Source organism: Schistocerca americana, chromosome X (assembly GCF_021461395.2).
Source record: "Schistocerca americana isolate TAMUIC-IGC-003095 chromosome X, iqSchAmer2.1, whole genome shotgun sequence".
Classification (NCBI taxonomy): domain Eukaryota; kingdom Metazoa; phylum Arthropoda; class Insecta; order Orthoptera; family Acrididae; genus Schistocerca; species Schistocerca americana.
In genome coordinates, this window is record NC_060130.1 from 888541709 (window position 1) to 888568553 (window position 26845).

Below are 26845 nucleotides of genomic sequence, written 5' to 3' on the forward strand. Positions count from 1 at the left end.
ACCCAACCGGGGGGCGCAGTAAGAAAACAGAATCGCGTCCAGGAGGAGCAGAGTGCGTCTGACGGTGCGACAGTTCCTGTTTACATATTCCTAAATTTTCTCCTTATGAATGCCTTATACGTTAGTCTTTCCCCCCTACCCTTGTTCCTCTCTTTAACCAAATAGAGCTAATTGTCTGCCTGTAGGAGGCTCGCAATAGAATGTACCGAGAAAGATACTGTCACATCAACTGGATTCAACTGTATACAATACCGAAGATTTAAAAAAAAAAAAAAAAAAAAAAAAAAAAAAAAAAAAAACTTCAGTCACGTTTATTCTACACAATATTTATTGCCCGAAGCGTTTCGACAGTATAACGTCATCATCATCAGGAGCCTGTAATTTGTACGTTAACGGTTAATTATACAATGTTGAGAAGTGCACACCTGGGGGTGCCAGTGAGGTTGTCCCTGTCCAGAAATATTAATTATGTTAGTGAGCGCCACTAATGGGGCTGTGTTATTTAAATAATCACAAGAGTACTTTTACTCAGAGGTGGTGGCGCACTCGAGCAAGCGCAAAACACCGTCATTTCACCCTTTCTTAGTTTTTGATAGTTCACGAGTTTTGTTCAACAACTAACGGAAATTACGTCATTTTGCGGGTTGTATTAGTCCGATCTGAACTAGTTTTTCTTTGTTGTGTTGGTAAATGTGTCTGAAAAGTATACGTACAGTGCTAGCTAGCTATGTCAGATATTTAGTCTGTCATCTGTTTTCGTAATATTTGTGATTATTTACTTTGTATAAACATGGATCAGAAATGTTGTATTAAATTTTGGCATAGGAACTGATCAATAAGTAGCAAAGTTTTATAAATATTAAATATAGCTTTTGGTGAGTATGCTATCTGTAAAAAAAAAATGGTTTATGACAAATACACGCATATCGAAGAAGATCGTAACGACGTTGAAGACGACTAGAGCCCTGGATGACAAACTATTTCATCATCAGATTGCCCAACTACTTTATCGACAGATGAATCTGTGGTAAAAGGGAGAAACATCATTGTTAACGATCGCCGAATCACTATTTGAGATTTCGCAGATGATGTTGGCGTAACACTTTGCTCATTCCACGAGTGTTTCGGCTGTTTTGCGTATGAAACGTGTGACGGCGAAGTTTGTTTCAAATTGTTGAATTTCGAACCAAGCAGCAGCGAATGTAAGCTGCTCAGGAGTTGCTAGAACAACGATCTAGAACAGTGGCAGTCAACTTGGCTGGCCCCAGTCTCCCACTATAGGGCTTTCCAGCTTTCATGGTGTATTGTAGGCGGTATGGGTTTAAAAAAATATTTTAATTAGGATTTTAAAAAAATTGACACACAGTATTTGGTGTGAAATTTTCTATTATATGCTTTAACTTGTTGATAAATCTTATAAGGTTACTTCCCTACTTTACAACTCACCATTAATGTGGAACCGGGTGGCGGTTAGAAAATTTACTACTACTAGAGCTACAAAGTGAGCGGTTGGTAAAAAAGGCTGACTACCCCTGATCTACAACTAGTGGAACGTATTCTGTCATAACAGATTATCAAACATATGTTTATGGATAAGACGTCGAAACTTACGGCTCAATTGCCCCAGTGGAAGTATTCTGTATCTCCAAAACCAAAAATATCGACACGTGCGATCAAATGCACGAAGGTTACGCTCATTTTGTTCCTAAATTTTACCGGCAGAGTACAGCATGAGTGTTTGCCACAACGTCGAATGATCTACTAAAGAGTACTAATTACATGTTCAGCGCCGTATGCGTGAAGAAATCGGAAAAAAACGCCTGGATAGGCGGCGAAATTACTCATGGCTCTTGAACCACGACAACGAACTTGCTCACAATATGTTGCTTATTCGTGATTTTTTGGCCAAAAACAATTCTGCAATGATGACCCAACCACATATTCGCCACAACTGACGCCTAGTAACTTTTTTCTGTTCCCAGAAATAAAGAAAACTCTAAAGAGTCATCGTTTTACAAGCATAGAAGAGATTAAAAAAGCATCGCTGAGAGACCTAAAAACTATCCCAATGATCGACTTCCAGAAGTATTTCGGCGAATGGCAAAACCACTGGCATAAGTATGTAGTATCTGATGCAACTATTTTGGAGCGTGTAACACTGAAAAATCTAATTATTTCCGAAAAACAAAATACTTCTTATTCTTTAAGGACACCTTACGTGTCAAGACTAGAGAGATGTTTGTACAAACATATTTATAGCATCGTACGTTGGCGAAATGTGATTTTCACTGCATTATTTGCTTACACAGATTTTTTTATTTTCTTTCTTTTTCAAGAAGTAGCTGATTGCCTTCAGATATAGGATAAATTTTAACACTACAAGAACAAACATTCTACAATGAAGAAACTATCAAATATATTTTCATTGTTACATTCTAACCTGTCATTGAATAACTTGTTACCATGTATTGTGTCACTGATGACACTTTCAAGTTCTTCAAATAAATCCACTCGATTTCCCTTCCTTATCTTATGTAATATGTGAAGTATACTTTTAATGTAATGGAATAGGCGCCCAGTGCCATAAGTGCGGGTGGCGATTGCTGGTTTAGAAAAACAGTGTTGTAGGCATTTATGTGTTCACTCTATCTTTTTTTGAAAGTAACGATGTTCTTAACCGCATTATATGACAGCGTACGTATACCATCTACAATTAAAAGCATAATTGTAAATTCCTGAAATATCTCTTAAAAGCATACACTCACAAGAATAGTATCTTCCTTAAAAGATTGGCACAATTTTACTTGACGAATAATGCGAATTATTATTGTTATACTCTTACCTTCTCCGACCTGAGAATATCTTACTCATCACGTTTTAAGGGAATATACAGTTCAACACAGTGTGCAAAACGCGGAGAAACCTAACATTTTTGGCATTATACATTTTGTCAGAGGCAAACGTGTTAGAAGTTGCGAAAGAAATTCTAGTGCCAAACAGACTTCTTCCACAAATGATATTGACGGTAACAGTTAATTTGTGTCTCTGGTTTTACAACTTTCTGAGATATAGCCTATTAGTCTTGCACTATATTAAAATTTAAAAAATATGTAGTCAAGTGATAGCTTCTGCGCTATAATTTTTTATGCACCGGTAGTTCGATTCTGTGTAAATACTCTATAAAAACCTCTATGTCGACAGCACCGGAAACTCTATCCCTCCTATAATTTAGTTGAAAGTTGTAATTCTGTTTGAAAAAGCTATTACCGAAAAATGAGATCATAAATTGGAACGTAATGCAGTGGACTTACCGAAAATGAGCCGAGGATTTGATGCCTTCCGTATCAAAAGCAGCGATAACTGGAGCCATATGTTCCTTATATTCTGGGAATGAGACGTTTTGATCAACACGCACACCGTTGAGGATCATTAGTATTTAACAGTTCGTAGGCGTAATTTGTGTTACTGACTTAATGGTTGCTTAAGGTTGCAGTAAGGTAAGAAACGCCCTAAAAAATGAAATACATATGCCCAAAAGCGTGTATCTGTTAATGACCGGAGACAGAATATGTATCCAAATAAAAACATACGTTCCAGTATTTTTCCTTCACACAAACAGCGTTCGATAAAATAACTGAATGTTTTTCTTAATAACAGCTGACGAGAAAACTGTATCATGGTTTAGTCATTCTCTTGCTGTATGGTACAGATTCTACATTTGTGTTGGTTTCTAACTTTCTCTTAGAATCGCATATCTATTTGTCTAAAGAATCGAGTACAGTGAAATCGATCTTTTAATTATTTTGTGCTATTTCATTGGTCTACCTAATCACAAAAAATTCGTCGGAATTGTCGTTCTTAGTTACTTATACAAAACTTAACGTAAAAGAAACACATCCAAAACTGACTTTCCTCCGCTCAGTCAATGCAAAATCAAGCTCCGTCGTTGAACGAAATTCTGACATCGTTATCGTAACTTGTTGCGCTCGGGTAAAAGCAGGATAATATTAACTGAAAATATTTCAGGGGAACAGGTCTTATTATTAATAAGCAGACGCAGTTCAAGAAACCACAACATACATGTGCTTATAAAAAAAGTATCCGGCGGACGCAAACGCTGGCGAAATTGTTTTGAAACCTCTAAATACACGAAAATATTGCCAATTTATGACATGTTTTTAAGAGCATAAAAAAAAACGAAAATGGAAAATTAGTCTCCACGGAATATTATTTTGTTCGCCATGCGCGACTCGTGTAAATGCTCGATCTACACGAAGTAACTAGTTTTCACTGTTTTACATGTGACTGTAGTAAAGTTTTCATCTCAGTTTACGAAGGCAAGTCAGTGACTATACTTCTATAAAAAAATAATAAAGTCCACAGCACACGCGACTGTTCCGTCAAGAAATCCTTTTTTAAATTCATTTCGAGCTGACTATGGATGTCGTGAAACTGAAAATTTTCATTTCCAAGGAACATTCAACAAGACTTGCATTTTAAGAGAAACGACAGGAGGGGGCTGAAAGTAAGAGCAGGCCGCCCGGGGAACAAGCGCTCACCCGAAACGCTGAATACAGTAAGTAATATAAGAGCTCGCTCCACGGACCAACTTGTTAGTGGTTACGTCCCATTGAGAGTGAGAGTCTGGAGGACAAGAAACGTAGCGGAGAAAGGACTGCAAGAGATGTTATGAGTCGTAACGATTGCACGCACCGGTAAACAAGGAGAAAACGCACGCCCGTTGACCCGCCGCTAAGGAGGAGCATGCGATATGGAGCAGCCGAATTTAAGAGCGCAGAGAGAACTACTTACGGCTGCCAGGCTTGTAAGGTATTCTGGAGGGAAACGAGGAAAAAAGGTAGGGGGTGTCTCCCACTTGGCATACATTTCACTCGGCCCTTGAATGGCTTAAACGCTCCATAGTAGCGAAGCAACCGAATCGCAACGTAGAAAACGCTAACTGGAATTTTATTTCATCCTCTGACGTCTGAAAGCCACGATCGCAACTGCAGTTCACAGAAGTTTCATTAAACCTTTCCAAAGTCACAGATGTTTGTACCTGTTGTACTGACTTCTAACTCAGACTTATTGAATTTTCGAGTTATGGCTCTGAGCACTATGGGACTTAACATCTGTGGTCATCAGTCCCCTAGAACTCAGAACTACTTAAACCTAACGACATCACACACATCCATGCCCGAGGCAGGATTCGAACCTGCGACTGCAGCAGCCGCGCGGTTCCGGACTGAGCGCCTAGAACCGCTAGACCACCGCGGCCGGCTTTTCGAGTTATTTCAGACTCTTCTTCAGATGGCTGTACGCAAAAACTCCTTTACTAAACGTGGTTGTATAATCATCTACTAAATACTAAAAACGCCGGGTCACTATTTGCGACAAATAAAAGCTAGTTAGAATAATGATTCAGCCACAAAAAATATTAAAAATGCTTTCTTATTCAGAATACTCGCTTTGTTATTTACGAGCTCTCTAAAAGATTATTTTAAATGTTTTACGGCTCGAAATTTCACATTCCTATAAATTCGTCTCTAAAATAAGCAAAAAATTTAAATGACAACCAAGCAATATGCTAACGACGTATGGAAAGGAAAGATAATACGAGCGTTCATTAGCTTGAAACTAGTAATGGCTCCAAAATAAGTTCAGCGTCAAAAATGATTAGACGCAGTTAAATGACATTAGCTTTACAGTAATACTTCATTCCATCTTTCACGTCGACACAGTGCAAGAATGCATTCGGTTTTTTATATTATTTCATGGAAAGACCACTATCCTTACACGAGCAATATGTTGTAATTAGCACGAAGATGAGCCTAGGCCCCGAAATTAGTTACGGCTAAATAACTCGCTCAGTGGTCTGCTTGAAACGTTTTTCACGGCATCGCACAATTATTTACGTCACATGTGTATTGTCCAAACTCCCTTAATTTTTTTCCGAATTACTACGTGGAAAATTTCGATCCCGTAGCATTATCAATGATTACAATCTTACGTAATTCTAATAAAATATTGCGCATCTGCGTTTGTCGTGTAGTTTTAACATCAACAACAACAAAAATTTAAAAACAACTAATGGAGTGATTTTCACAGAGCAGTGTTACACACACCAAAATTCGTTTGGATCTTTTTAAAAAAGTAAGTGTGCCTAAAGAGCAAGAAACGTTTCATGTCGCAGCCTTGCAGTATGACTTCTCGACATCTCTCATTTATTAAAAAAGGAAAATGAAAGAAACTCCGGGACAGAAAGCTACCGATCAAATATAATTTATTTTGCTAATCGCCGACGTCAGTAATCAGAAGACTTCGGTGGAAGAATCCGTCGTCCTTATTTTTTGCTATTAGTTACGGCTAAGAATCATCAATTATATCAGGAGCTGTGACAGTCGCCAGATTTTTGCCAGTGACTTTGCAGATTTTGGTATTTCTCAATCGGATACGATAGAAGAAGGCATTAAAATGGTGTAAACGAACTGTTTACAGCGCACATGAAACAATTAGGCTACAGTTTTGGTACTGAGCCACAAGTATACATTAAGACAGAAATGGAAAATACATATTCTAGTTAAGTTTATCTATTATGGATGTTTTAGGACCCGAGACTGTTTATTCAGTGTAAATACACACAACTGCCACCAATAACTTTTTTGAAATAGTTATTTATTCATTCCATGAGCCGGTTTTCGAAACTTTTCAGGCTCATCTTCAGATGGTTTTTCTAGAAGTTACATAGCTATTTCCAGCATGATGCTGGTTGCGACTCTCGTGACTCAGCATCATGCTATGTAACTTGTGGAAAACCATCTGATGACGTGCCTGAAAATGTTCGAAAACCGGTTGATGGAATGAGTAAATAACTATTTTAAAAAAAGTGACTGGTTGTAGTTTTACATATTTACATCATATGCTAATTATTGAGACAACAGATTTCTAATGATGTTGGAGTTCGTATGAGTAGCTTGATGACAAAAACGATTAAATTTTGTTTTCCTCCTATGTACAACTGGAAGTAACGCTATTTTTTCCTCATAGAGAAGCACGTTGGGAGGCATGACTAATCAGAATTTTAACTGAGAATTTGCTTTAACTAGAGATGAACCATCACGGACACATTTGCATAGAGATTTTTAGAGTTAAAAATCTTTTATGTAGGCAGGAACTAAGCTTTTAAAAGTCTGAACTGATGAATACATACCGTATACAAAATCGAGCGGTTTGTGCATCTTTTCTTCACAAGATAAAGTAGGATTTTTATTATATATTTGTTAAGTCTCAATGTTCTATGTTCAATGCATGTACATTTTTCTGCGGTGGCGCTTTTTTTCTTTCACGCCATTTGATTTCAGCCTCACAATTTCTTAGCTGATAACTCGGACAATTTACAGTTGTCTACCACTGTATGGACACTTTAGTAATAATAACGAATGACATAACTATGACAAACTGGATTTCCTTGAACAGTATTTCGCTTTATCTCTATGTTGTCCAAGACATCGAGACGCCGCTCGTCTTATTACAGGAGCACCAATGGGAATATATTTACAATGCTGTCAAAATTCTGTTAGAAACTCAAGATTCGTGTATACAACTTTAATTCCAAAGAGCTGTGTGCTTTTGTTTCAGTTCGTATGAATTTTAGCTTCGGTACAGGATCTAACTGACAGAGCTTCTTAATTAAATCAGCCAGTTCTATAGCGAGCTACTTCATTACGCCGAATTGAAGAGTTCGCATCTTGTTCCGAGACACGTAAACAAAGAAGCAAATTTCAAACGCACTGGCGCGTCATAATTTAGCCATTCCAGCTGCTGATCAACGCATTTTCAGTTTCCTTCGAGGGATAATATTCCAGACGTAAGAAAATACCGGGAAGTTTATAACGAATATGCCAGTTTGTTCAGGTACATGATACATACAATATTTGAGCAAACTTTTAATATGGTCTACAACTTGGGGTCCCTGAGTCGGAATTATGCGTCAAATTATAAAATTGTAATTTTTCATTATTGGCACAACTATCTGAATGTTACAGTTAAAACACATATCATAACATCCCTGTTTCTGATAAAAGCGATCGTAACGTAACGTTTGAGTGGAGGCGAACAGTTTAGAAAAATATTCGCTATCCACCTTTATCTTCTGTGGTCAGTTTTAGCTACACTCCATCTAACAAAGCTTTCAATGATTGTAAAACGAGAAAAAATAAATGAAGTAACCCAAAACAGATGTAACTTTTGGTTGAGCTGTGTTTACACAGGAAATATCCGCTTTCTCAAAAAGAGTTTGTAAAATTTCAAGTAATATTTTACTCTTACCATCACTTCAGTTGCCTTGTAAGGTAAACAGCATCATATGTCTTTGAAGACATCAGGTCACATAGACAATGTATTCTACATTCATTTTAACATTTTCTAACACCCCGACCACTTCAGTACATCATCATACCACACTTTTTTTAAAAAAATTTCTTCATGCTAGTAAGTAACTAAATTGAAATCAAACTTTATATATTTTAAATCTCAGTTACTGAAAAAAAAGAATCTTATGCTGTGGACCAAGACTGAGAAGATGAATCATTTCATAAGCCAGGTATTGTTTAAAATGCATAATTATGTTATCACCGCAGTCATCGTCCTTTTTGTAATTTGATACTTCATCAACATTTATACTTTGCTCCAAGCGGACGGTTTTCTTTCGGAGAACTACTTCTTTTCACTTTTAAATGTTGATAATATAAGAACAGGTAATTGGAGACAACTATTAGTTTCCCATGTACTTTTTGCTCGAAGGTAGCAGTGGACACAAAAAATAGAAAGAATATTTCCGAGAGTGTTTTAAAAAATTAGATATACTTTAGTTAGCGCGACGGAGATGTATTATTTCCATCCAATGTCTTTCCAAATCTTTATAATCGAAGGAGTGTTGCAACGAATTGCAGAAGAAGAAATGCAGTAAATTTCGTGTATTATTATTCAAGAAAAATGGCAGCTGCGCAGAAGTACGCAAGGTAGCTTTTGTATTGATTACGAAAGTATCGCCACGCCTCGTACAGCTATATAGAACGATCCACGGCTGCAATGCACGTTCCATTGTGGTTTTAAACAATGTAGCGCGTAATCTGTCTTCGGCAGCACAACGCTCCAACACTGGCCGCGTCATAAGATGGGCTGACAATATTTAATTAGCATGGAAAGAGCGGCAAATCAGAAATTAGCTTGCTGGGTGAGCCGGCGCACTCACGTACAGCTTTCACTTCACGACCAGCGGAAGCTGAGTCCGTGATTGCCCCACATCGTGGTTAAAATTACATGACAGCCGGCTTGTTCTCTGCGCTTCCACTGCATTCATTTCACAATTCCCTGCGTACAGTCTCACCTTATGTGCAGCAGACACTGTTTTCTCCCACTTTGCAGAACAGTGTCGCTTTAACTGACCACATATTCTCTCTGCACGTCCTGCAGAAAACACTTGCAACACACTGTATTTAAATTATTGATCCACAAAATAATAACTTCACTAAAATATGATTGTTTCTGTGCATGGTTACTTCGCCTCACAATAAATAATACATGTGAAACCTTCAGCAATTTTGCTACGTCAGTGACTTAAAAGCTCTCATGAAATGTTTCATAGAACTTCGTTTCTCGTTGTTACTCTTCAACGGGATTTCATCCCCCATGTACGGGACACGGATTCAAATAATTAAGAAGTAGAGGTCCAAAATCGGCTCTTCGACATTCCTCTGGAGTGATTTAAGGTAACGCCGGAACAAATTAATCGAAATGGTCAGACAGAGACCTTGCTATTCAGGCTTCCAATCTTTCTTACATTCCTACAACTGGCTAGAAATTTGTATCATATAGAAGTTTTCAATTTCGGCAATACTGAGTGTGCGGATATGACAAGTTTCTGCTTGTTTAAAAAATAATATGCTTCATGGAACTATGTCACTATTCCATATCTGCGTTCAGTGCGGTCAGTGGCTCTTGTAATCAAATGCTGAGAAACTGTTCTACTGGGACGTATCAGCTGATATTCTGTCTATCTTCTATATTATGTCCCATACAATACAGCGAAATTTTGTAAATGTTTTATTAAGAGAACCAATAGTCGCTTTAACACTTCTAATACCATAATTAGCTGATTTGCGGTGATCCTTATTCGTCAATTGGCACATCACATAATTCCAACAATGAAAGATCGCCCAAATACACAACAGCCTTCCATACAATCAAAGTACTGATATCGCACTATTTTCTGGGCACATAGCGGAGTATTCTTTGCTTATTTAACGGATGAGCTTTTGCAACTAACATGTAGGTTATCTGTATTCATTAAATTGTAAGGAAAACGAAATCTTTTTGCACTTGTCAGATGTTTAATTCCTGCAACATATTATCTTCGTACTTCTAACTCAAGAAATGAAATGAATATTTAGAGGCCTATAACGTAATGTAAGATGCTAAAATGAATTTCTTAAGAATCTAAAAAAATAACAATTACAAACAAGTGTCTGGACTGATAATCTCATATTGTACTGGAAGAAATCAAGACACCATTTTTCGAAGTGGTCATTGAAAATTTAGAATATCTGCCGCCCTAGTACCAAGAAAAGAGAATAAGATTCGGTGGGCGGATCTCAAATTTGAATGAGCAACTACTAGTTCGAAGATGGCATTTGGATTCGTACACAAATGTCAGTAACATTAACTAGTTTAACGGTATATGTTCATAAATAGCTGCTAAAAAAAAGAAGACAAAGCTTTTGTTTTATCAGTTATTTCCGTATAGCCGTGATTAGTCTCAGATGTTGAGACAGAATGTGATTTTGTTGATATCCGGAAAGTATGCAGAAATTTAAAAGCCAATAAAATATTCTCGGATGAACTGCTCTTTGCTAGATACATGCAAAAAAACTGTAACGAACTAACAGTTAAATTAAGCTGTAGTTAAATAGAGGTGCCTAGCGCACATACTGAAAAAGAACTATGACCTTAGACAACGAAATCATTTCATAGATAGGGCCTCCACGCACGTGTAAGCAATATAAAATTATAAGCTCACTCGATTCTCATAGAAACTACGATGACGTTCTTAAGAAATAGTACTGTTTCTATAAAATAGTTTTCGACAATTTTGTAGAGCAGTTTTCTCATTAACACAACAACAATTTGTTAAAAAACGAAAAAAAGGAATAGAACTTTCTTTAAAAAAATTACAATAGCTGAGGTTGCTTCGAGCGTCTACATTTATTGTTATCTATGGCAAAAGTTCATGATTGCTAGAAAAACTAAGATTTTCCACAATTTCTAAAGGATGCTGCTGCTCCTCGTTGCATGTGCGTTCTACATTTATCCATGGAGTGGAAAAAAAAACCGCGACTCGCATACGCAGTTAGAGCCGAGTGTTAGCCGTTTGCAGACGGGATTTACGAAGCGTTATATGTGCTGCGAATACCGGAACGCAGTAACTGTAACAGACCAGAGCGCTGTCGTAAAAAGCTATAGCCCCGATATTGCTCCTGTTCTTCGTCTTTACAGCTGCGACAAATTCATTCTGGCAGAGGCGTTTCCTTTCACGGTTAGCACGCTCCATGTTTTACTTCTATTAATAATGTAATAATTGTAGAACTGACTTTGAGTTCATGCAGTCTCAAGAACTAAGCGCAACATTTTCGAGCTGTGCGCCTGCGTTAAGTGCGACTCCTTAGAAGCTGCAGTCAGAAACAAAGGCTGTTTTGAATTACTATGTTAATACATTCTGAACTGTGAAAATGGAAGCCATCCTGATATCATCATCGCCAGTGACAGGTACAAAAACTGGTCGACATTTTTTCCCCCCCAGGTACGCTATGCTTCTTCTCCTGTTTACAGAATTCCCTTCAGGTATGATTCGTGATTCCTACCTTCTGTGATTTTAGTTTTTTATTTTCATATTTTCCGTTTTGTTATACCTGGGCATGGTTTCAACGTGCCTGATCATTTCCCGAGATTTGTTCGTTATTATTAACGATGTACACGAAACGGAAGCTTGGAGTTTTCATCGCATGCCCTCCGTGTATGTCATTCGTAGGCAGGAAACCAATTTCTCCCTAACGCTGGGATGGATAAGTCCGTTATGCAGTAAAGGAGCACACCACAGACGTAACTTCCACACAGCTAATTTTCAAACAATGGGACGGCAGGCGTACGCTGGGGCGGGCGTTAACATTGGTTGCCGCCGGTCGCTGGTTTCGGTGTCCCACGGCTTCTGATTTATCGCCTTCCACGGAGCGCATTCCTAATGTCAGGAACTGCTTCCGGTAGAGCATCGGTACCCTGAGTTGACACATAAGGGAGGTGCTGTTCACACGGCCGCACGTTTCGGTGTACTTCGAAATGCTAATTTCCTACGAACACTAAAGTATGGCTACTATATATTTCCGTTTTTATGATAATGCCGCTCAGTCTGCATTTGGCGCAAGCTATCTACATACATCAGCCATCAGCATGTATTAAAAACAATCAGTCCCATGAACCTACTCTCTACAAGGTAACTTACTGTCAGATAATATTTGAATCTAGTAAAAAGAAAAATAAAAAAAACTAATATTACACACGATTCCCTGTATGGGAAAAAATCATTTGTATAAAGCTTATCCACTAAAGATATTACTTCCACAAAAAAGTATACAAAAGAAAGTGGAAAATCAAATGTTATTCAGTCACCCGGAAAGAAAATTCGTCAGGTGATCGCATGTAACATGAACTGAGGTATTTTCGGTGGAAAGCATTTAATCTGTAGTGGATAGAAGCTGAAGCACTCTACGTGGTCGGTCTCCGTGAAGAAAAACTGAGCTACGGAGAACTGCAGGGCGGCCAACGGAGTGGGCTAAACAACGTGTCCACGCTCCGCGGCGCCTACAGCCAGACCACACAGCATCCCTCGGCTAACTTCATTTTTACTGGCGACACAACAAAAACAAAGCAAAACCTGCCATCTGAGACGCAAATATAATCGCAAAACAATCCCTAACGTTACACTACAACAGTCCATTATATGGATTTTATAACAAAACCTACCTCATGGTAAACTAAAAAAGAAAAAAAACTGAAAACGTTTCATTTATTTTTATATACATTTATATTTTTGTTGAAACTAAAGGAATAGCATCGTTACCTTAAAAATAAAACAGCTCTACACAAAACTAAAGGAACTGACGAAAACAAATTGAACAATGTAATTATTTTTCAGCAGCGATGCCCAGAAATTTTTCATGTGAATGTGATCGGGCGGAAACATACACGCATCCACCTACTGTGTTCATTGTTCAGCTGATCCTCATGTTCCGTCTCTTTCTCTGGCTCCCTCCCCTTGTTTCTACCTGTCTTTTTTCCCCCCGTGCAGCCGTATCGGCAACAACGCCAAAGACTGGACGGTGTACTCCGGGGGATCTCATATCTTCCTTCACACTATGCGTTCTACGGAACCTGTCCGGGTCCACCAAAGATGTATCACGTTGTTCGAGGGGTTGTTCATAACGCTGCAGTTTTGGTGCTGCTCGCCAAGTCCGAAGCCTTTTCAACACAGCCTGCATTTTTTCCCGAACACTACAAAAGGTTAAAGAACGCTAGATCCTTGCTACGGTATTTCCCAGTCTGACATGAAAGATACGACTTCAAAACTGAATTTCACTGAAATTTCAAATCCCCGCATGACAATCACGTCCCAAAGTCAGTAATACCTGAAATACACTTAGACACTCATTATTTTTTGATATCTGTTCGTCGTCTTGCTTCCCTCTTCATTTTCTCGTTATGATCTTCACACAGTTATACTTCTGGTGTGTTGTTTTGACATGCCTGCGATCAAACTTCGACGGGTTTCATCGTTCGTCAATGAAACCTGTCATGTTTTACACGTGCGAACTGAGTACGGATTTTGGCTGTCGCATCACGTGCTACTGACTACAAAATCAACACAGTTGGATAATCACTATATGGTACGATAGTTTTAAAAAGAAGGAACGACTTAAAAATCGGTAAAAACTACGTGACGAGAGGACAACACTTCACAGCGTGGTTGACATGGTGGTCTTCACATCACTTACATTGGATTTGTGGTGTTCCAGTGCACGTGGAAGGATTTGGTGCAGTCACTGACGGTGGACAGAAGCACAGTTTCCAGTGACACTAAGAGCACAAGCGTGAGGCCGGCCCCAGGCTGCATGCTGATCACTAAAGCCTTACGCACTGTACATTGGCTACATCCTCGTCTCAGGAGCACCAGCACACTAAGCGCCGTAAAGCGCCACTGCTGCCGGCCAGCGTGATGGCCGCGCATGCGCACTAGCGACCAGCCTCCCGCGCGCGTGGTGGGGAGACAGACGCCAGAGACCATCGCTGTCATCGCCGGGCAGTCTGCTTCCAATTGTTAGCAACAACCAACGCGGAGACACTCTCGATACAAATTATTGTTGCGTACATAGAATGTCTACAGTTGTGTACAAATTCCATGCAGCGTAAAACTAATTATTTCTGTTTTACCGAAGGCTGACGACCGAGCAGCAGCTACCAACTCCCCGCAACACACGACGTCGCAGGTCCGCAAAGCCAATGGACGTAGGCCTGTCTCGTAACAGCGCTCAAGTAGATTTCTTCCCAGTTGCAGAAAATATACTAGGTCTTCTTTTAAGTCCTACCTCTATGTAAATCAAAGCCGTTTTCGTGTATGAGTGCTTTTCTACGTATAAGTTCACTGTTCATCAACCGTTAACTGCATTAAAAGCTGCTTTTTATGTGTGCGATTCTTTTTCTGTACATGGCTACATTGATCGTTACACATATTAAGAATATATAAACAGAAACTTGGGAGATAACAATAATACACCGTTCTATATACGCTGATAACTTCGCCGTTGAGTGTCTGTAGGCACCAACGTCGTTCTATATAAAAACGGCAATTTTTATAAAAATATCATCTCATTAAGAGGAAAGGACAATGCTGTGGTGAAATGGTCTTCTTGTCTGCATGTATAGGAGTAATTTGTAGTAGCAGGAAAACACGTTACATTTTTATTTTCATTTCAACCAACTACTCAGGGCACATATTGGTTGAAAGGTAAATTTGTATGTTCATTTTAAATGGTTTAATGCGTCTATATACATTTAATTGGTTTACGTTGCTTCACGTACATTTATTCATTTGGTCACTGTTATTAATTATTTTTATTTTTTTATTCTTGTATTTGTAGCGCCGATGATGGCTGTTAATCAGTTGAAATCGATTTGCAAAAGTGAATAAATAAAATATGATTCTGCGACTGGTTGCTGCATGTTTGGTAATTTTATGGTTTACGGTCGCTGCACGACTTGCGAACCACATGGAGCCCACCATTCATTTTTATTTTCGTCGAGAAGCAGTGGAATTCATTCCATGAAAGCAGGTAGGTGTATTGTGAAAGACGAAATTGCTCGCTGCCAGTGCGTATAGGACTCCTGAAAAACTGGGTAACTCAAAATCAACATAAAAAGTGAAAACTATTTCCTGAAACATGATGCAGTTTTCGTAGAAATTAACAGAAACATTTCTTTTACGACAGAAGAAAGAAATTGGCAAAATAATTAATTTTCCCATCGACAGTGTCACCGCTGTGACAGGCCTGAAAATGCTCCCTGTCATTTTTTAAACATATTTGTAAAATAATACAGCTTGAAACAGTGAGAATTCGCTGTTAAACGTACTGTGTGCAGAGGAGACACACGTTTAGTAAAATGTGCATTTCAACGAACACAATAATAATCTGACGCACCACTTTTCGCTGTAAAATCAGACAACTCTAGAATTTTTTTTCAGTGCTGAAACTAAATTCTCGACTTTCTGTATATTTCCGCGAAACTCACAATGCGCTCCTCGAAATACTGTTCAAACTGTTGATGTTTTACTTCTTATACTACATTTCAGTCACCCTTTATGGATGGAATCAGCAAAGTATGAAAAGCAGTTCACCTGTGTATTCGTATGAATGGAATGCTACTACCACATAAAATTGGAACCATGAATGAACACGCTTGACTTTTCTAACCTCCAAAACTTTTTACAGGTACATTTTTAGCACACGCTAAATGTAAACCACAAATTTTGAAAATGCGAAAGGAATAATTGACAATTACAAGTGACATAGCAGTTACAACATGTCACTCTCAGACATACATAAATTGGTCGAGAACTCACAAAGGCGGGATCTGTTTTCCATCCATGTGAAGTCTGAATAGACGACACAGTAAAGAATCAGCTGATATGAACTTTGTTTTTAAAAATTTTCTTTACGCTAAACAGTTGAACGTTGTTGAGCACGTTGTTTCTCTTATCCCATTCTCTTCGACCTCTTCTAACATATTAGTGATATTCCACTTCATACAGAGTACATTTGTTTCGAACATTCGTCATAACTGAATCAGCTTTAAACTCCAAAAGCCAAAGTATGGTGTGTGGGAGGCAATTACATCACCTACCACAATAATTTCCGTCTCTTCTGTTCCATTCACGAATGATGCGTAGGAAGAACGACTGTGGATGTGCTTCTGTATGATCTTGAATTCCTCTGATTTTACTGTCGTTATCGTTTCGCTAGGTATATATGGAAGGAACTAATATTTTGCTTGATTCTGCATGGAAAGTGCGCTCTCGGAATTTTAAGTCGATCCCAAGGGTGGATTTGTTTCAGTCTGGCCCGCGGAAGGAATTCGTGGCAGGGAGAGGCGCTCGCATTGCGCTCCGCCCGTGGTGCATCTTCAGATATTCCCCATTTTGCAGTTCGCATTTTTCCTCCTTTGTTTTTCTGCTTAATGCATCAGGTATATGTTAAGTTCAAGCGGTTCAGCCTTTTAAGCTTTTTAAAACAAACAAAGGAAAGATGGATCATTTTTTTTAAGGTTACAGAAACAACCCCTGCCTATGCGATAACTCATCAAAAGTATTTTTGGACAAACAGTTAAAAATTGCTTGCTAATAATATTTAGTAGATATTAACGCACTAAATTTCAAACAGGCTAATGACCTGCCTGAGGCGAAAAGTCGCAAAGTTAGTCGTGATTGCTTGTCCACCGGGACTGCCTGTCTCGTTGCCGTATTTTGTTTTTCTATTCTTTCTTGTATTAACATTAGTAAATAATTCTTGATTGTTGTGAACGTATTAGAAAACTGCAACTGTTGAAACTGAAGGTGATTTATAATGAAGTAGCTGCAACCAGTTGCCTTTATAGTCGTTTATTTTTCCATGATGACATTCCTAGATGCTTGGCACCCGATCTTCAGATTTATATACATCTGCATCTACATCTACGTGATTACTCTGCTATTCACAATAAAGTGTCTGGCAGAGGCTTCAATGAACCACCTTCAAGCTGTCTCTCTACCGTTCCACTCTCGAACAGCACGGGGGAAAAACGAGCATTTAAATTTTTCTATGCGAGCCCTAATTTCTCTTATTTTATCGTGATGATCATTTCTCTCTATGTAGGTGGGTGTCAACAGAATGTTTTCGCAATCGGAGGAGAAAACTGGTGATTCAAATTTCATGAGAAGATCCCGTCGCAACGAAAAGCGCCTTTTAATGATTGCCACTCCAATTCACGTATCATGTCTATGACACTATCTCCCCTATTTCGCGATAATACAAAACGAGCTGCCCTTCTTTGTACTTTTTCGATGTCATCTGTCAGTCCCACCTGAGGCGGATCCCGCACTGCACAGCAGTACTCCAGAATAGGGCGGACAAGCGTGGCGTAAGCAGTCTCTTTAGAAGACCTGTTGCACTTTCTAAGTGTTCTGCCAATGAATCGCAGCCTTTGGTTTGCTCTACCCACAATGTTATCTATGTGATCGTTCCAATTTAGGTTATTTGTAATTGTAATCCCTAAGTATTTAGTTGAATTTACAGTCTTCAGATTTGTTTGACTTATCGGGTATACAGGTCGTGAACAGTGTTTCTTTACCGACGGCGTTACAGAACTTTGCAGTGGAGGTTTTTAAGGTAGCCACTGTAAAACATCGTAAGTAAAAAAGCAACGTTCACGACAAGTAAATAAATGTAAATATCTGAAGATGGGATGAACATAAAATGAATGTACTCTCAACAACGCGAGGTTCGAGCCATAATTTGCTGGCGTGGCATGTAGAGAAAGGAGTGCCATTCATGTCGGAACGTTACCCCATAAACATTGACGTCACGAGTGCTATAGTTTTGAGTTAATGATTTAGGAGCAATGCTGTCGCGTTGCATGATGATTCGACCCGCGAGCGTAAGTATGTGAATTGGGCCAGCAGGTTGCCGGTGCTTGGACTCTATACGTAATGTACAGCGTCTCTCTTTGGAGTTGGCTGAGAGTCTCTGTGATGGTCTCGTGCTAACTAAATAAACCTACAAGAAACCCACGCTGCTTTTAAGTCTTCTGTCGTACGGCCACTAATAGTACCTAGTAAGCGCCCCGTACAGTCGAGCAAAAATCACGAATCAGTCTAACAAGGTTTCTGTAAAATACCTTCTTCGTGGATGAATTACATTTCTTTAGAATTAGTCCAATGAATTTATCTGGCATTTGTCTTTCCTAAAGCTCATCCTACGTTGTCGTTCTTCTTGAAATCACGATACTTAACAGTTGTGACTGGTTCCAGTGATTGGTCGTCAACGATGTAATCATCCAATAACGGCCTTTCACACTATTTATATACAATACGTTACATTTATTTGGTCCCTGCAGCATCCTCTGCAGGTTTTTCTCTATTTTGCTAAATTTATCCTATTTGCAACTTTTCTACGCACAACGGCGTCGTCCGTGAAGACTCGCGTGGAACTCCTGACGTTACTCACAAAGTCCTGTAACACTTCATAGAGGAACGTACCGACGTTTCTGTCATATCCGACGATTTCTGCCAGTTTCGAACGACGTACGTGGTTCTGTCTCCTAGATAGTCTTCAGACCAATCACAAGACGGCCCAGTTATCTAGGTTTAAATTTTCCGCAATTTTTCCTAAATATTGTAGCGTATTCCGAATGTCTTTCCCGAGTCCTCTACAACTAAACTACTGCTCACTCTCTCGTGACACTTATTCTATCGCACGTTAAATTCTAATCTACTTACCCTTGATCTTGTGTATTTTTGACCATTCTTTTGACACTTGACAAATTGACATTCTGCTGCACATGCATTGAATAGAGAAACATGGGGTCTTATACAAACAACCCAGTTATCCCTAAATTTAGCATTTTATTGTTTTCATTATTTGAAAAGTCCCCTTAGAAGAATTTATGAATAACTGTGCTGATAAACCTCTTATGGCCAGCCGGAGTGGCCGAGCGGTTCTAGGCGCTACTGTCTGGAGCCGCGCGACCGCTACGGTTGCAGGTTCGAATCCTGCCACGGGCATGGATGTCTGTGATGCCCTTAGGTCAGTTAGGTTTAAGTAGTTGTAAGTTCTAGGGGACTGATGACCACAGCAGTTAAGTCCCATAGTGCTCAGATCCATTTGATAAACCTCTTACATTATTTGATTTTCAAACAGCTGAGCAAAAATGAACGTACTCAGACATTTCTCTCTTTACTTATTCTGATCATCACTAAACTGGCACAATATTTTTAGCGCAGCGCAATCTGACTTTCAATAATCCCTACAAAAGAATGGCCCTGACTAACAATAACCTATACCTTTCATGAATCACTTACCTCACAAAAATTTTCATTACTCGAACTACTGCTATACAGCGAGCGTCAATACTGCCAGCTAAATAAAAGATTCTAACCACTGAAGTCACTAACTACTGATAGGCATAGTTAGCAAATGAAAGATTTTGATAAAGAACAAACAATGTATTTACCTTAATAGTGTTCAAAAGTTATTATATGGCTCAGATGGTTCAAATGGCTCTGAGCACTATGGGACTCAACTTAGAACTAATTAAACCTAACTAACCTAAGGACAGCACACAACACCCAGCCATCACGAGGCAGAGAAAATCCCTGACCCCGCCGGGAATCGAACCCGGGAACCCGGGCGTGGGAAGCGAGAACGCTACCGCACGACCACGAGATGCGGGCTAAAGTCATTTTTATATATATATATATATATATATATATATATATATATATATATATATATATATATATATATATATATATATCAGTTCATGTCATCCAGTCTTACAAATTTACTGTCTCTGATGGACACACGTCCAGATCATCCTCTCTCAAACTCCGCCATCTCTCTCCCCACATCCACCACTGCTCGCGGCTCACCTCCAACTGCGCAACGCTACGCGCTGTTCACATCCAACTGCCCAACACTAGAATATTCCAACAATGCAAACCAGCCACAGACTGCACACAGCACAGTCAGTGATTTTCATATAGAGCGCTACGTGGCGTTACCAACATAAAAACCTAAACAGCCTAGTTACATATTCTGTACACAAGTAAACCTGAGTAGTGCGAAATGGTGCGTGGTGCATAGCGTAACTGCTCTTGAAACACATTACTACGGGTATTGATTGCACAGCCGCGCGGGATTAGCCGAGAGGTCTCAGACGCTGCAGTCATTGACTGTGCGACTGGTCCCGACGGAGGTTCGAGTCCTCCCTCGGGCATGGGTGTGTGTGTTTGTCCTTAGGATAATTTTGGTGAAGTAGTGTGTAAGCTTAGGGACTCATGACCTTAGCGGTCCCACAAGATTTCACACACATTTGAACATTTTTTTATTGATTGCACAGTTCCCCAAAACTTAAAAATGAGCTATGAACGTGAAGAAAATTTTTTTATAATTATTGGTTTCAAGAGATTAAACATTTATGGTCAACAGTTTAGTACCCCCCCCTTTCCCCCCTCCTCCCTCCAGCAGAGGGAAGGATCCGTGTATTGCGAGCCCAACTGTCTGCGTGTAGAGTAAATCCCATGTGTAAGAGTGAGAAGAACGTTTTCTGAATACTTATGTCACGTGTATTGGAGGTGGAGCGTGGATATCAGCCCGGTATGTATCGAGTGGGATATGGGAAACCGCCAAAAACCACATCTGGGTTGGTCAGCGCACCAGCTCTCGTCGTTAATCCGCGAGGCTGATTCAATCCGGTCAGGTTAGCCTCGCTGTGTCCCAGAGGCGCCACGACTCTCCAGACAGGTGAAAATATAATGAGAACAGAAAATTTTTGTAGTCATTAAAGGCGAAGTGCAAAGCCATGTAACATCGATTAGTGAAAGCTAATACATTTCTCATTGATTATCGCAGGTGAACTCAATACTTCTGTGGATACGGCTTATCATTCACAAATATTGATTTTGTTTAGCAGGTTCGTAGTGCGCATGCAGTCGTCGGTCGATAAAAGCGTTGTATGAACATTGGAGTATTTTGCATTAATTTATCAACTTGTAACTTTTAGTCCAAAAGTTCAAATGGTTCAAATGGCTCTGAGCACTATGGGACTTAACATCTGAGGTCATCAGTCCCCTAGAACTTAGAACTAATTAAACCAAACTAACCTAAGGACATCACACACATCCGTTCCCGAGGCAGGATTCGAACCTGCGACCGTTGCAGTCACGTGGTTCCAGACTGAACCGCCTAGAACCGCTTGGCCACAACGACCGGCAGTCCAAAAGTCATTACCTCAAACGCGGCACCCATCCATTCATCCATCGATGACCTCATTTCATCACAACATGTTATCATTTCATATCCATTAACAAGATATGAAGGACACGACAAGTATCGCGACACGTAATATTTGTACCCGAAGTGGGACTCGAATGCGTGACCTTCGCTTTACGGGGCAGAAATAATCATTCGCTTACACAGAAGTCAGCTAAAGGAAATTCTGTTTAGGTCATCTGTTCCTTTTACCTTGCCGCTCAGTACTTATTTTGCTCTAATCGCACTTGGCCTCAAACTGCAACCGAGCCATTCCTTATCACCTGCTATAATACTCCTACAGCTGCGTCTGCTGATTTACTTCCTCTATTGAACTGGAGTTACGTTACTTTTATCGCAGTTCGGCGCTTATGCTCCAGAGTCAGTCCCGCCAACTGGCTTTTAGCACACCATACAATTTTACAGCTAAAGAGTGTCGAGATATACATTAATGGCAGTAAAGTTCAGTATTAGATGGTTAATTTCCACTTGAACGCTACTACGATTTTGACGATGTAGGGAATTAAATAACTATATCAGAAGTAACTATGAAAAATTGTATACAATAGCATTTAGCACGGAGAATGAATTTTCCAAATGCATTTTGCTTTGAAGCTCGTTAATGTAGCCATTAGGAAGCGAACATTGATCAACTAAATAAAGAACCATCGACAAAAGGTCACACTTTCGCTGAAACACTTTCTTTAACGTACGTGAGAAGTATGCTATTCTCTTACACTACATGTTCTGCAAGTACCTAGAAAAGGAATTTCCAGAAGAAATATTTTACTGTACTTTTAAAGTTAAATCTGATATGTCACTAGAAAACCAAATAAGAAAAATAATTGTCAAAGCAGGCAGAATATATTGACTTACTGATTTGTATTTCTCTAAGCTGTGGAACAACAAGAAGATGAAAATCTGGTGAACTGGCTGCTTAAGGAGATGCAGAATGTGTTTTCAAGTTCAGATTTCCTGTACGCGCGCATCCGACTGATTAACAAAAATCAGCCACGCTTTCTTAGAACTGACCATATACTGCATTCATCTAGAGTGTCATATTTTATACAAAAGTGAGGATGAGACAATATACAATAAACTACTAAACCATTATTTTAAAAATTATTTAGAATTTCTTATGCTTCTATTACGCTGATGACAACTGATTAGAATAGTAGTATCACTTACACGAAAGTTAATTGTGTTCAGTCAGTTTAATTGAAGGCCATTTTCATTTAGAAACGTTAGCGGTGTTCATAAGACCAAACCACCTGGAAGCTTTCAATGTTATCCTTCCGATGATTGAGTTATTTAGCACCTATAACATGCGAATCATTTGCTTCATGATCAGTTTCACCAAAATTATTTTTTATAGGAAAGTCTTATGGTTTACAGAGTCAGATGCCTGACAAAGGCTCTGAAGACCACTAACTGATGCAATTTTCTTGTTTGATCCTGGCCATATTTTGTGAGGAAGTATGTAAATGGCATTTTCAGTTGGCAAGCCCTCTGAAATACAAACTGTGATTTAATTAATATAACTGTTATCATTACTATTATTATTTTTATCATTATTAAGGTAGGAAAGTGCATTTATAAAATACCTTCCCAAAATACGCAAATTAATTTCAGCAATGGAACAAGTCAGCAAATGTTTGCGTGTGTCTCATCAGCTTCCTTATTAAGACGCTTAACAACGGTTAACTATTAATTCCTAAGAAGGTTATTATTAATTCTTACGCGCCTACTTAAAACTATTTGTTTTTGCCTTAGGGTGGACGGTAAAAGTACGCATTAGCTCTTTACATTGCAATTTCTTGAACGGAGAGGATCTCTAGACAACACAAAGAACATTTTCGTCGATTTGCTGTTCCGTGTAAATTTCATAATAATACTAAGTGAGCGCACAATTTACGCACCAAATCATGTGTGCCTCACACATTGGCGGGAAGGCCTATTCTTTCCGCGATTTTGAGTCTCTCATTGCTCGATTTTGGCAAGGTCACTCTGCAATTATTCAAATCGTCCATTGGAAACGTTCCAGATTCACAAGCCAAAGGCTGTGGACAAAAGGGAAAACCTCCCACCGAGAAACGGAGTCAGTTATTCAGAGCTAAAGTGTTGCAGACGCTCCATAGTTCACCGTTCAGAGTTATCACCAAAAGAGCGAAGCGTGAGGGCGCCAACGCATACAAAACTGTGTTTAAATACAAATTTGTTACCAATAACTTGGCAATTCATCTTCAGAAAATTCTCCATCGACTTAAGGCGACGGCCAGAAAACAGCATTCTGGGCATTTTATTTTTGAAATGTAGATTCATATGTAGATTAAGGTGCAATCAACGTTCTTGCTTAGTACTCAGTACCTAAGCATTTAAAGTAAAGAGAGACTTTTCACTTGCTTTAACTGTGAATGTATTTCTCTGCTTAATTGTGACTACTCCCTTTTGTAAAGAAGCCGGCCGAAGTGGCCGTGCGGTTAAAGGCGCTGCAGTCTGGAACCGCAAGACCGCTACGGTCGCAGGTTCGAATCCTGCCTCGGGCGTGGATGTTTGTGATGTCCTTAGGTTAGTTAGGTTTAACTAGTTCTAAGTTCCAGGGGACTAATGACCTCAGCAGTTGAGTCCCATAGTGCTCAGAGCCATTTGAGCCATTTTTTGTAAAGAAGGCATGCAGCATTCGATATCGACCCCAAAGCGTCTTTGGAACAATTTGTCAGAATGATGTTATACTATACCCCAGATACACGAAGTCCATACAAAATCTTTACTCCTAGTAGTATACATACTTAGAAGTACGTGAAAGACTTGTGAAAATACCTACAGGTGAGAAGTACTTAAAAAAAATTATTCAAGTGGCTCGGAACACTAGGGGACTTAACATCTGAGGTCATCAGTCCTCTAGAGTTTAGAACTACTTAAACCTAACTAACCTAAGGACATCACACACATCCATGCCCGAGGCAGGATTCGAACCTGCGACGCGCGGTGAGAAGTACTTCATTCTTTCTTTGAGTAAACTAGTAAAAGTGCCAGATTAACTGTTACGATTATTTTTACTCATGTTCTTAATCTTTAGCTTGAACTGGAGTAATAATAATGACAATACTAATAATAATAATAAATCTAAAAACTACTTTATAAATTAAAGCAATCAGGTCGAAACCAATGGCCTGCTAATTTGTTGATTTAAGAAAAAGCATCCGATTCTATAGATAGACAATCTCTATTTAATATTCTAGAAGAACGCGAACTAGACACCAAAACCCGAAAACTGACAGAACAAACACTTTCAGAAACCAATTCAGACATTAAATTCATAGATGAAATTTTGGGACCTGTTCTTAGTTTAAACAGGAGTAAGACAAGGAGATAGGATCTCGTCACTATTATGCAACATAGTTTTAGACAAAGTAGTAAAAGAATGGGAAATGGAACTAAGAAAACAAAACTTTTGGAAACCAATCGAGCTATTCTAACCGACAGTGAAGAAACAGCAGTAAAACAAATCGAGACCCTCAAAGAAATTTGCAGAGAAGTTTGGCCTGCAAATCTCCTTTGAGAAGACTGAATTCATATGTTCCAAGTTAGATATTCCGAAACTTGAAACAAATTATGGTAAAGTAAACATAGTCAAACATTGTAATTACCTCGGCGAAATTACTGAACGAATAGGACTTGAAAAAATAGCACAAAAAGCAGATTGTAGAAAATAAAGAAAGCATCCGGACATGTTTCAAATTTGTATAACAAACAGGGCCTGTCAAAAGGCACTAAAATCAGACAATACAACACAGTAAGCAAACAGACAGTCACGTATGCAAGTGAAGCACTCTCACTGAATTGAAAACTAAATTCACAATAAATTAAGAAAGTAGAGAGAAAGATTATTAGAAAAATTCTGGGACCACGATACACACAAAATGGATAGAGACTGCAAACCATCGAGACAACAGAAAAAATATCAAACATCGAAATTGACATCAGAAAGAGACGAATGAATTTCCACGAAAACCTAGACAGATTACCTGGAAACAGACTAACTAAACGTCTATTCGACTATGTGACATCCTTTAAAGCGTCAGTACCTTGGGTAATTGAAGCTAAGAAGGATTTGACAAAAGCAAAAATTGACGTAACAAATACATCAGACAAGAACACATTCGGAAGCAAAATTGGTAAGTGGAAGTTCATTCCACAGATGGAGCCAAAACCATACAGACGGAAGTGGACCGAAGAAAGAAAGAAGACCTTCGGTGAGAAATGAAGAAATATTGGGAAAGTAATAAGGACCCTAAGAAAGATTGAAAATCACCTGCTTATCGTTCTCCAATGCGGACATTCGCTAATAACAACAATAATACTAATACTACTAATAATAATAATAAAATGCCCTACGACGCTCCCCATTATTTTTCCTGGTGTTTCACTTGTCAATCTTCCCACGTTGGTGGAATTCGGCCACAGCGGAGAAGATACAATTCTATTGCATCCTGAATATATAGAGTTAATGACGAATCGGTTGGTCAGCACGCTCCACCGACCGTTAAAACAATGCACAGACACAGTATCACACATTGAGAATAGCATTGGTTATGCGGCGTCGAAACATCAGACACTTAAACCGCACAGGAGCGGTGAGATATCATTATCGTGAGTTAGTGGTCTCAAAAAAGAAGCAACAAATCGCCAACAAAGTCTTTATATGTGTGGTGTCTATTCTATCGGACATATCTGAAAGTACAGACACCACACATATAAATACACTCCTGGAAATTGAAATAAGAACACCGTGAATTCATTGTCCCAGGAAGGGGAAACTTTATGGACACATTCCTGGGGTCAGATACATCACATGATCACACTGACAGAACCACAGGCACATAGACACAGGCAACAGAGCATGCACAATGTCGGCACTAGTACAGTGTACATCCACCTTTCGCAGCAATGCAGGCTGCTATTCTCCCATGGAGACGATCGTAGAGATGCTGGATGTAGTCCTGTGGAACGGCTTGCCATGCCATTTCCACCTGGCGCCTCAGTTGGACCAGCGTTCGTGCTGGACGTGCAGACCGCGTGAGACGACGCTTCATCCAGTCCCAAACATGCTCAATGGGGGACAGATCCGGAGATCTTGCTGGCCAGGGTAGTTGACTTACACCTTCTAGAGCACG

The 26845-nt window shown here is 39.2% G+C and overlaps 1 protein-coding gene across 1 annotated transcript in view; it reads right to left on the reverse strand.

Moving 5' to 3' along the window:
- The window catches only part of LOC124554841 (ephrin-B1), a 555113-nt gene extending 540841 nt beyond the window's left edge, over positions 1-14272 (reverse strand). The window contains exon 1 of the mRNA XM_047128503.1: positions 14103-14272. Coding sequence (XP_046984459.1) covers positions 14103-14221 — 119 coding nt within the window. The 5' untranslated portion in view covers positions 14222-14272. The remainder of the gene's footprint in view (positions 1-14102) is intronic.
- Between the last annotated feature and the right edge of the window lie 12573 nt (positions 14273-26845).